This window comes from Salvelinus sp. IW2-2015, unplaced genomic scaffold (assembly GCF_002910315.2).
Source record: "Salvelinus sp. IW2-2015 unplaced genomic scaffold, ASM291031v2 Un_scaffold2599, whole genome shotgun sequence".
NCBI lineage: Eukaryota > Metazoa > Chordata > Actinopteri > Salmoniformes > Salmonidae > Salvelinus > Salvelinus sp. IW2-2015.
The window spans coordinates 49754-62740 of NW_019943907.1; the positions used below are offsets into that span (position 1 = coordinate 49754).

Consider the following 12987-nt stretch of genomic DNA (forward strand, 5'->3'; position numbering starts at 1 on the left):
TGTAAGCGCCGTGTGTGTTTGTTTAGCATTTTTCTTAATGACACCTTCTTACCTGGCTATGCAAATACACCTGCATCGGTGTCGGATCTTATATTGAAATGATAGTGGGTAGAAAGAGGAGCCACAAGGTAGAATGATACCTGGTCATCCCACCTCAAAAAACACACGAAAGAGAGATTTGATTGTTTCTGTAGTTCAAAAAAGATCAGTATTAGCATTCCTGAAACATTATTTTGTGAAAATACAGTGAAGTCGGAAGTCTACATTACACTTTTCAACCACTCCACAAATTCTGTTAAACAAACTATAGTGTTGGCAAGTCAGTTAGGACATACTTTGTGCAAGTAAATTTTTCCAAAATTTTAAGACTAGATTTTTTCACTTATAACTTCACTGTATCCAAAATTCCAGGAGGTCAGAAGTTTACATAGCACATTGACTGTGCCCCAGAACAACAGCAAAGGACCTTGTGAAGATGCTGGAGAAACAGGACAAAAAATATCTATATCCAAGTAAAACGAGTCCTATATCGACATAACCTGAAAGGCCCTCAGCAAGGAAGAAGCACTGCTCCAAAAACCGCCATAAAAAAGCCAGACTACGGTTTGCAACTGCACATGGGGACAAAGATCTACTTTTTAGAGAATGTCCTCTGGTCTGATGAAACAAAAATAGAACGTTTTTGCCATAATGACCATCGTTATGTTTGGAGGAAAAAGGGGAGCTTGCAGACCGAAGAACAACCATCCCAAACGTGAGAGCACGGGGTGGCAGCCATCATGTTGTGGGGTTGCTTTGCTGCAGGAGGGACTGGTGCACTTCACAAAAAGATGGCATCATGAGGCAGGAAAATATGTGATATATTGAAGCAACATCTCAAGACATCAGTCAGGAAGTTAAAGCTTGTCGCAAATGGTCTTCCAAATGGACAATGAACCCAAGCATACTTCCAAAGTTGTGGCAAGAATGGTTACAGACAACAAGTCAAAGGTATTGGAGTGGCCATCCACAAAGCCCTGACCTCAATCCTATAGAAGATGTGGCAAAACTGAAAAAGTGTGTGGCGAGCAAGGGAGCTACAAAACCTGACTCAGTTACCACCTGCTCTGTCAGGAGAATGGCCAGAATTCAACCCAAATTATTGTGGGAAGCTTGTGAAGGCTACCCGAAAGTTTGACCCAAGTTAAACCAATTTAAAGGCCATTGCTACCAAATACTAATTGAGTGTATGTAACTTCTGACCCACTGGAGAATGTGATGAAATAAATAAAAAGCTGAATTAGAAATCATTCTCTCCCTGTATTCTGACATTTTACATTTTTAAACATAAAATGTATCGCTAAAAACTACCTAAGACAGGAATTTTACTAGGATTAACATTGCAGAATTGGTGAAAAAACTGAGTTTAAATGTATTGGCTAAAGTGTATGTAAACCTCCGGACTTCAAACGGCTATAATTTGATCTCTGATAAATTAAGCAAATTGATTGCAAAATTGTTCATTTAATTTATAGGATTCAATATTATTCTTCAATAAATATAGTATCGAAAACTTGATATTGGACTATAATTCTTTCCTAACAATGAGTATGTTTACTGCACAGTTATAATTCGATATTAAAAACTGATTATGTCAGTATTAAACTGATTATGTTAAACTGTCATGCGTCAAAACATATTAATATAAACAGTAGCTAAGATGGAAGAGGTTGTCCATAATAAAGCGCTGCTCTGTCTTCTTAACAACACTCTCAACAGGCAGGTCCTACAAGCCCTGGTTTTGTCGCACCTGGACTACTGTTCAGACTTGGCGAAAATTGCCAGTTGGCTCAGAACAGGCAGCACGGCTGGCCCTTAAAAAATACACGGAGAGCTAACATTAATGACATGCCTGTCAATCTCTCATGCTCAAAGCGGAGAGAGATATGATTTCCTCATTACTTATGAGTGTTGACAAGCGGAGGGTACCAACGTCTGTTTAAAATACTAGCACACAGCTCAGACACCCACCCCATAAGACATTGCAACCAGAACAGACCATGGGAGTGTGCACACTACTACATAGAGCCATGACCTACATGGGAACTCTACACATGGATTTTGCACTTTAGATATGTGGTAATGGGAGTATGGGCACTGAGGGCCACACAGGGTGTTGTAATTCGTACATGAATGTCATTGTAATGGTTAAAAAAGGGTATAACATGCCTTAATTTTGCCGGACCCCAGAAGAGTACTGCCGCCGTGGCAGGAAACTAATGGGGATCCAAATAAATACAAACACCTTATTCTTGCTTATCTTAATCGGCATCAAGGTCAACATTAAGTAAGAATATGGCAGATTTAAAGACCAACCTGGTTTTCTGAGTTAATCTTTCAATGATTAGGACATGTAAACACCGTTATCGCATTTCAGCAGTGCTTTGATCTTAGCGAGCAGTGAAGGTTGAGTTTCTGAAACAACAATGTATGCATTCTTAGAAGTAGTTTTCACATACACACTTTATTAAATTCCAAACTCAGGAATCAATATGCTTTCCAAAAATAATATGGCCTCTGTGGTAGAACGTGTGTTTTGATTGCGATGTTTTTTGCATTTATCAGAGTGCTAGCCTGATTTCAGATGTGTCCATGTAAAACAGGATTATTATGCGAAATCTTTATTCTTGCAAACATGTGAAACGTTTCGAATCAAACTATTATATTAATCTTTACTTTGCATTATTGTGCTGCATGTAAACCCATACTCAAATGAGAAAGACATTGAGAAATTCCAATAAAATGATCAAAGGCCACCTACGGACCCTCCACACCAATTTCCCACCCCAACAACCAGTATTCAGTATCAGTTCTCTATGTCTGTCAAGTAGTATGGCGCTGCTGCTTGGAGTATTTGCTTCTTCATCTTCGATAATGATGCTCTGTGAATCTTGTGATTTTTTTTCTTCTGTTAGAGTGAAATTAGTCATTTGAAATTGCTGCATTTACCATCGAATTTGTTGTTGAAAGTACAATGTTTTGCCCATTCGATGCCGCTGTTCCTGCTACTTTTGATCCAGTTTTGCTGGTCTCTTGTGTTATTAAATGATCTTTAGGGTAAAAACCAATAGCTTTTTTTTTGCTCATTGATGAAAATAAATTGTTTGTCATTCTTACAGTACAAAAAGCCAGTCCTCCATGAAAGCAATTGTATCGTCCTTCGCTTAGATTAATTTGCTGTCTAGGAAACGGCCCCTCTGAGTGTTTTTCTTAAAAAAAAATGTGATTAGTTAGACCATTCCTGCAAACAAGCAAACCATTAGGCTACAGCAGATCTAATGGTGTTAAATTTCATGTTCCTCTAATGGTCTTCAATGGTAAAAGTCCCAAGCATATATAGTATAGTTTGTTGCAAGGTAAGTCGGTATTGGGTTGGGTTTCATGTTAAAATGTCACTAAGAGAGGTTCAAAATTGGAGGAAAATAGGCGTAGGTTATAGTTTCACTTTCAGTCAAGGGGGAAGGGTTTTAGTATTTTTTTTATCTAGTCCAGGCGGAGCCATGTAGTTTGTAATGATGACATTTCTACGTTTCTCAGGTTTTGAGACAGATGAAACTCATTAGGCTATATATCAGTGTGTGCCCAATGCCACTCCCTTCATCTCTGATTCTCTGCTGGCGCTCAATATCAAGTGTGCACGAAGTGCATGCTCGGAGAAGCAGAGCAAAGTTGTATTTCCTAAGATAGCTGCTTGGAATGGTTGTAAATAAAACTAGGCTGTATTACACAACGCGATATTGTCATCCCTGAACCCCGGGCCTGGTCTGCTCTTGTTGATCAAAAACTATGTTTTGTTGCTGCCTAATTCAATAATGTGTGGTGTAGTGCTTATAGTGGCAGTTCAGGAGGAGAGTCAAAGAATTCTTACGAAATTATTTTTAGATTAGCCTTAGGTACAAAAAAAATGCATCGCGGACGAGCCTATGATCAGTTCAGTTTGAGAAGGAGAGCGTTGAAAAGATGAGAAGAGGGACTTGGAGGTCAAAACTTTGGATAGTTGCTACTACCTATTAATTAATTTTAATAGAAACAATAATATGTTTTCTTGCCCGGGGATTGATTTATCAGAGGATTTGACCTCACGAATAAGCCAGATTCGAGTAAACTACGTTTGTTGCGATGAAGCTTGAAGGCAAGCAGTCACGGCACAATCATTTGGAAATGGACAGCTCATAGTGCTGAAGGTAGGCAATTTGAGTAGGCCATAATGCATTTAATAACCATTTTTAATTTTAATGTAGACTTACTAACAATAAAGAGCTATCTTCGCCCTAAATGACATACCTAAATCTTAACTGCCTGTAGCTCTCAGGCCCTGAAGCAAGGATATGCATATTCTGGGGTACCATTTGAAAGGGAAACACTTCAACGTTTATGGAAAAAATGTGCATATATAGGAATTATGTTTAAGAACCTATCTGATCAATAGATTCTGGTAAAAGATAATACAAAAGAAAAAAAACGCAACATTCTTTTGTATTGTTTTGAACCATTTCATTCTTTGAAATGCAGAGAAAGGCCATAATGTATTATTCCAACCGTGGCAATTCTAGATTTTGGCCATTAGATGCATCAGTGTATGTCTAAAAGTTTTAGACTGATCCAATGAACCATTGCATTCTGTTTAAAATATTGTATCTATACTGCCCAAATGTGCCTTAATTTGGGTTTAATAACCTTTCATGTTCCAAAATTGTTGCACTCTCCTCAAAAAATAGCATTTGGTAACTATTTTCACTGAATGTACTGTAAATCTGGCAGTGCAGTTAGATAACAAAAGGAATTTAAGCTTTCTGCCAATATCAGATTGTCTATGTCCGTGTGGAAATGTTTCTCGTTACGGTTTCAAACCTCATGCTATCGCCATTAGTCGTACTTTAGCTCAACCGTCCTTGTAGAAGGGGACCACCGATCCGAAAAAAGAAATAAGAGGTAGGCCAACCTATTTCACAGATGAATAGGCTATAGGCTTCTTACATGTATATACCTTAGGCCTACATAGTTGTGATTTCGGTCAAATTCCTCCAACCACCCAATGACACTCTTTAACATAGCCTACCTCAACCACGTTAAATCAGTCGTCCAAAGGGGCATGTTAAATAGTATAAACAGATCCGACTTACATAATGTATTTAGAATTCATCTCACAAACTATAACAGTTGCCTTTATGCTGTAAACCACGCTGTAAAAGCTACCTGGAACAGACGTGAACTCTGATGCGCATAGCGGGATTAATCATTTGTTATTTGACCATCAGAGGCTGAGCTACAATCTTCTATAAGCCGAGGAGACAAAAAATGACTTTCTGGGGAAGAATCTATTCGTCCCACTATCAATTGATTAAGCTGTTCACATAGAAATATAGTTTAAACCCCATACAGCTTTTAGTCGAACCTTCTCTCATTGGTTAGGCATGAAGTTGAATAGCCAGCATTAAAGTTACATTTTTCTGCATCGCGTAGGTCTACCGGCTGGCGTGGAAAGGTAGGCCTAACTTTTGAAAGTAACCGTGCTCAAATTCAGATTCCATATTAATTAATTTGCAAACAGGACAGTTTCCATTGCAAACAAGGACCACTGATTTGCATTGGAGAAATATTGATAAGATGAACACAATACTATTTCCCTGTACATTCTTAAGCCTGTAATTGTGCGCTGTTAAACAATATTTGGCATTAATATTGTAAAATGACATACAATTGCATGAAATTTTTATGAAGGCAATTCTTTCTGGACCTGCAAAATACAATGATAGATTCATGCAACGATTCTACAGGCTATCAGAGTTGTAAGGACCAATATATTTTGCTGAAGGAAGGCCATGCCATTTTAATTTTCAGAGGTCCATGTAACCTTATTATGAATAACAATCAATCCCTATCACATATAGATTTCTAAAATGTGTATTGAAATACTGTGAATGCCACATGGTTTATAATGTTATTAATCTTATAAGGAGTTTGTCACAACATTTGAGTTAGTAACCGATGCTCCATCCAGAAGTCTCTTGGGCTTGTAGGAACACGTTTTTTCATATGAGAATTGCCATTACATGGATAGTCCTTCTCAGAAAGTTGCCATGTGTTGGACTATTACAGGAGAGTTGAGTCTTGAAGAATTTAGCGTTTTGCTAAGAGAAGACAAACTGAATTGTTTTAAGAGGGGACTGGCTTGACCACCATTTATCACACAATACCTATTTTAGCAACAAGCTATTGGTTTTTCAACCTAAAGTTAGCAAAAAGAAAATGTTTTGATCCATTTAATAAAAAGAGCACCAGCAAAATGTGTAAAAGGTGTGGTCTGCAGGTAGCATAAACACTGGCATGTAGCAGGCAAAACCTTTGTACTTTCACACTCATTTATGGATAAAGTGACTTTAAATTGCTAGATATCTCTGAACAAAGGAAAACATCACTGATCACAGGAAATGCATTACAAAGGATGAAGAAGCAATACCTCAAGCAGCAGACTCCATACTACTTGACAGACATAGAGAAACGATACTGTATACTGGTTGTTGGGGTGGAATCGGCGTTGGGGGTCGTGGATAGGCATTTGACGCATTCATTAAGATTCCTCATGTCTTACTCAACAGGTAGAAGATGTTTCGTCCAAATCGGATGTGGGTTACTATATTTGTTGATATTATGTTCCTTATAAATGAAAAGGCCAATTTGGAGCAATCAATTAGCATAATGACCTCAAAATCCCTATTTAAGAATCAGTTTGGGTTAGGGTTAAGGCTTTACATGGAAGGTTTAGAGTTAGGTTAGGTTTACGAGTTAGGAATTAGGATTAGGAGTTAAGGTTAGGGTAGTAGGTGTTAGGGAAAATAGGATTTTGAAAGGAAATACCATTTGACGTCCCCTCGAGGATAGAAGAAAAAGGTGTGTGTTTGCCGAGTGCTCATACCTTGCTGTGTGCTGCCGCAGTGTGTGTGACCGCTCACCCACGTGTGTTTGATAAGCAGTGGCAGACCAGGAGCCCCAACAAAACAAATCCTCCCATCTTGTCGCAGACCCAGTGCAGGAGTACTGCTCTCCAGCAATCAGCCGCGGCTTCTGTCGCCACAACTCGTCGACGAGATGCGCTATCCGGATTCATCTTCGCCCCCAGCCCCCGTGTTAATACGGGTAGTGTTAGACTGCGAGCGGGTTGAGGGGTCGTGTTAACAGGGTAGTGGTTAGACTGGAGGGGTCGTGTTAACAGGGTAGTGGTTAGACTGGAGGGGTCGTGTTAACAGGGTAGTGGTGGTGCAGCTCCTCTGTAGAACTGTGTTCTCTCCCTGTTTGACACTGATTGTGTTCTGCTCTCTCGCCCTCCCCCTTCTCTCTCTCGCCCTTCTTGCCCCCTCCTTCTCGCCTTCTCGCCCTCCCTCTCTCCCACCAGGCCCTGGTGAAACAGTTGGATACGATCCTCAGTACCCTGAATGATATTTTGAATGAAAGGTAAGAGGAAGTTCCCAATCAGAGCCAAAGAGTCTCCATCTGAAATTGCACCCTGTTCCCTGTATAGTACAGTTTCATATCTCTGGTCTTAATGTCTCTGGTCTTATTGTCTCTGGTCTTAATGTCTCTGGTCTTAATGTCTCTGGTCTTAATGTCTCTGGCCTTAATGTCTCTGGTCTTAATGTCTCTGGTCTTAATGTCTCTGGTCTTAATGTCTCTGGTCTTAATGTCTCTGGTCTTAATGTCTCTGGTCTTAAAATGTAAGAGAGGCATTTCATTTCTTCGTAGTTATTAGGGTACATGTGTTAGGATCTCTTGTGCAGTAATTTTTCAAAATCTCTTGATTTGTACGAGAGAGTGATTACTCTCTTACTATTTACCTCAGAGTGTAGTGGCTATACATTCCCAGTGGTCATTGAAGTTTACATACACTTGATGTTGCGGGTATGGGAAACTCAGCTGTGACTGTTGTACTTCTACTAACGGGCTTTGGAAATAAATTTCCTAAGAATCAGGATCGGAGTGGTTATGTCGTGTCCTGGTTCTGATTGAAGGCTTATAGAGTCGTTGAGCAAGTTGTATAGATTTAGAGTGCATCCTGAGTCAATTGAGGTGGTACCTGTGTGGATGTACACTTTGCAAGAGTGACCCCTACTCTAACGTTCAGTTGGCTCAATTGTTGCTATGGGAAGCGCGTGGCTTTGGAGGCATCAACAAAGACAATCCATAACCCGAAGCAGCTGCTAGAAAAAAAAATTGTTAGGACCTTACAAGTCTGTGTCATCCTTGAGGAATTTCCAAACGCCTGAGGTACCACATTCTCTGTACAAACAATAGTAGCGCAGTTATAAACACCATTGGACCATCGCAGCGTCATACGCTCAGGGAAGATACGCTCTTCGTCTCCTTAGAGATGAACGTACTTTGGTGCGAAAAGTGCAAATCAATCCAGAACACAGCAATGACCTGTGAAGATGCGGAACGGAAAACAGGTTACAAAAAATATTATATCAAAGTAAAAACGAGTCTATATAGCACATAACTTGAAAGGCCTCTCAGCAAGGAAGAACCACATGCTCCAAAAACGCATAAAAAACCAGACTACGGTTTGACTGACATTGGGACACGATCTTATTTTTAGAGAATGTTCCTCTGGTCTGATGAAAACAGAATAGAAACTGTTTTGGCCATAAGACCAATCGTTATGTTTGGAGGTAAAAAGCAGGCAGGCTTGCAGACCGGATAAGCCAATCCTAAACCGTGAAGCACGGGGTGGCAGCAATCATGTTGTGGGGTTGCTTGCTGCGGAAGGAACTGATGCACTCACAAAAACAGATGGCATCATGGAAGGCAGGAAAATATGTGGATATATTGAAGCAACACTTCAAGACATCAGTCAGGAATTAAAGCTTTGGTCGGCAAATGGGTCTTACCAAATGGACAATGACCCCAAGCATACTTCCAAGTCTGTGGCAAATGGATTCCATGACAACAAGTCAAGGTATTGGAAGTGCCATCACAAAAGCCCTGATCTCATCTATAAAAAATGTGTGGCAGAACTGTAAAAAGTGTGTTGCGAGCAAAGGAGGCCTACAAACCTGACTCGGTACACCAGCTCTGTCAGGAGAATGGCCAGAATTCACCAACTATTGTGGGAAGCTTTGGGAAGGCTACACCGAAATGTTTGACCCAAGATAAACAATTTTAAAGGCAATTGCTACAAATACTATTGAGTGTATGTAAACTTCTGACCACTGGGAATGTGATGAATTGAAAAAAAGCTGAAATTAAATATTCTCTCTCCTGTGATTCTGACATTTCACATTCTTAACATAAAATGGTGATCGCTAAAACTTACCTAAGACAGGGAATCTTTACTAGATTAACATGTCAAGTGAATTGTGAAATACACCGTACAAAAACATAAACTCATATGTAAAACTTCCGACTTCACTATCTATCTATACTGGGTAGTTCTACTCCACTCTGACAACAAGTGGTATTGATCTGTCTGTTGATCAGTCAATCAATAAATCGTAGTGACCCCAAGTAACCAGAAAAGGTCTTAACGCGACTACTATAGGCCCTTACGTGGTGCACTACTATAGGACTCTACGTTGTGCACTACTATAGGCCTGTGTGTGCACTACTATAAGCCCTACGTGTGCACTACATAGGCTACGTGGTGCACTACTATAGGCCACGTGGTGCACTTACTAATAGATGGCCTACTGTGGCCCTACTTATGCGCACCTAGTGCCCTACTATAGGCCACTACATATGGGCGCCCGTAAGTGGCACTCTATAGCCTGGCCACTACTATAGCAAGCCTAAGCAAGTGTAAGCCCAGGAGCCTAATGGCTATAGGCCCTAAGTGGCTATAGGCCCTAAGTGGCTATAGCCCTAGGGCTTAAGCCTAAGTGGCCTATAGGCCTAAGTGGCTATAGCCCTAAGTGGCTTATAGGCCCTAAGTGAGTATAGGCCCTAATGGCTATAGGCCCTAAGTGGCTATAGCCAAGTCTAGCTAAGTGGTATAGGCCCTAAGTGGCTATAGGCCTGGCTATAGCCTAGTGGCTATAGAGGCCTAAGGTGCTAGTGGCCCTAAAGTGGCCATAGGCCTTAAGTTCTATAGGCCCTATAGTGGCTATTAGGCCTAAGTGCTATTAGCCCTAAAGTGCTATAGGCCCTAAGTGGCTATAGGCCCTAAGTGTTGCCTAGTATAGGCCAGGCTAAGCCTAGTGGCTAGTAGGCCCTAAGTGGCTATAGGCCCTAAGTGCTATAGGCCGGCTATAGTAGTGGCTATAGGCCTTAAGTGGCTATAGGCCTGTTATGCTAAGTGGCTATAGGCCCTAAGTGTATAGGCTATTGCTAATTGGCTAAGCTATAGGCCTAAGTGGGCACTACTATAGGCCCTAAGTGGGCACTACTATAAGGCCCTAAGTGCGCACTACTATACGCTAAGTGGCGCACTACTATAGGCCCCTAAGCTGGCGCACTATGGTAAGTGCATGTAAATATTTTAGACTTGGAGAGGTCGTATTAACAGGTAGTGGTTAGACTGGAGGGGTTCGTTATTAACAGGGTAGGTGGTTAGACTGGAGGGGTCGTATAAAGGGTAGTGGGTTAGACTGGAGAAGGTCGTAGTTAACAGGGTAGTGGTTAGACTGGAGGGGTCGTGTTAACAGGGTAGTGGTAGACTGGAGGGTTCGTGTTAACAGGGTAGTGGGTTAGACTGGAGGGGTCGTGGTTAAAGGGTAGTGGTTAGAACTGGAGGGGTCGTGTTAACAGGTTTGTAGTGGTTAGACTGGAGGGGTCGTGTTAACAGGGATAGTGGTTAGACTGGAGGGTCGTGTTAAAGGGTAGTGTAGAGATGGAGGGGGTCGTGTTAACAGGGTAGTGGTTAGACTGGAGGGTCGTGTTAACAGGGTAGTGGTTAGACTGGAGAGGTCGGTTAACAGGTAGTGAGTTAGACTGGTAGGGGTCGTGTTAACAGGGGTAGTGGTTAGACTGGAGGGGTCGTGTTAACAGGGTAGTGTTAGACTGGAGGGGTCGTAGTTAACAGGGTAGTGGTTAGACTGGAGGGGTCGTGTTAACAGGGTAGTGGTTAGACTGAGGTCGTGTTAACAGGGTAGTGGTGGTGCAGCTCCTCTGTAGAACTGTGTTCTCTCCCGTTTGACCACTGATTGTGTTCTGTCTCCTCGCCCTCCCCCTTCTCTCTCTCCGCCCTTCTTGCCCCCTCCTTCTCGCCTTCTCGCCCTCCCTCTCTCCCACAGGCCCTGGTGAAACAAGTTGGATACGATCCTCAGTACCCTGAGTGATATTTTGAGAAAGGTAAGAGGAAGTTCCCAATCAGAGCCAAAGAGTCTACCATCTGAAATTGCACCCTGTTCCCTGTAGTAGTACAGTTCATATTCTGGTCTTAATGTCATCTGGTTTATGTCTCTGGTCTTAAGTCTCTGGTCTTATTCTCTGGTCTTATTGGCTAGTCTCGGTAATGCTCTCTCTTATTGTCTCTGCTCTTAATTGTCTCTGGTCTTATCTGTCAATGTTCTCTTTATATGTTCCTCTGTTAATAATTTGTCTTAACTGTCTCTGGTTAACTGTCTTCGTGCTACTTGATGGAGATCTTACTGGTCTTAAGGGTACTCTGGTCTTAACATGTTCATGGTAGTTAATTGATCTCTGCGTTTATGTCCGTTCGCATAAGGCCCACTGTCTTCAATGAGACTCTCTGACTAACTTCCCAGGCACTTGAGATGTCTCTCGGTCTTATCTCTCGAGTGTACTAGATGTCCTTATCAAAACAGTGGTTCTGTCTCCTGTCAATGGTTACTTCTGAGTCTTCTCTCATATGATCTCTGCTTCACTTTCGTCCTTAGCCATACTGCTACTCGGTCCATCTGCTATGTTTAAGATTGCTGTTCTTGCATTATCCTAGCTCTGGTAGCTCATGTCATCTTCTCTATAGCCCAATAAGGCCAGATGGTATGGCGGAAGACAGACTAGCTTCTATTTTCTTAGGATTTAGTGCAGAGTTTTCTAAGCGTTACTGTTGAGAGTTAGTATATATATATATTAGTCACAACTAGATGCAGTTTAAAATGTGATTATGCCTGCTATGATCCATATGGCCCATGTCCGCCAGTTTTAGAAATTGGTTTCGTGCTGTAGATATCAAGATTAACCATAAGTCAAGAGTACGATTGACATACAGCCTACTATAAGATATACTAGCTAAGTTTAACCTCTATTGAATATACAGACTAGTCCTAGTAACAGACTAGACAACTAGTTTTAACAGACTAGCGGCTAGTATAACAGACTAGACGGCTATTTTTTTATAAAGACTAGCAGGAGTAGTATAACTAGACTAGACGGCTAGTATAACAGACTAGACGGCTAGTAATACAATGACTAGACGGCTAAGTATACAGACTAGACGGCTAGTATAACAGACTAGACGGCTAGTATAACAGATAGACGTCTAGTATAACAGAATAGAACGGGCTAGTATAACAGACACAGACGGCTAGTATAACAGACCAGACGGCTTAGTATACAGACAGACGGCTAGTAAAGACCAGACGGCTAGTATAACAGACCAGAACGGCTAGTATAAACAGACAGACGGCTAGTATAGACGACCAATAGACGCAGAATAACAGACAGACGGCTAGTATAACAGACCAGACGGCTAGTATAAAGACCAGACGGCTAGTATAACAGACCAGACGGCTAGTATAGAACAGACCAGTACGGCTAGTATAACAAGACCAGACGCTAGTATAACAGACAGACGTTAGTTAACAGACGCAAGGGCTAGTATAACAGACCAGACGGCTAGTAACAGACCAGACGGCTGTATAACAGACCAGACGGCTAGTATAAACAGACAGTTACGGCAGGTATAACAACCAGACGGTAGTATAACAGACAGAGGCTAGTATAACAGTCTGGTCTCAGATGTTTCCAGGGTCGTGGTATTATATAACTTTG

General features: G+C 41.4%; 1 protein-coding gene across 1 annotated transcript in view; it reads left to right on the forward strand.

Annotated features, from left to right (window-relative positions):
• The window catches only part of LOC112074350 (serine/threonine-protein kinase SMG1), a 59714-nt gene that overhangs the window by 16527 nt on the left and 30200 nt on the right, over window positions 1-12987 (forward strand). The window contains exon 6 of the mRNA XM_070440482.1: window positions 7433-7491. Within this exon, the coding sequence (XP_070296583.1) occupies window positions 7433-7491 (59 nt within the window). The remainder of the gene's footprint in view (window positions 1-7432; window positions 7492-12987) is intronic.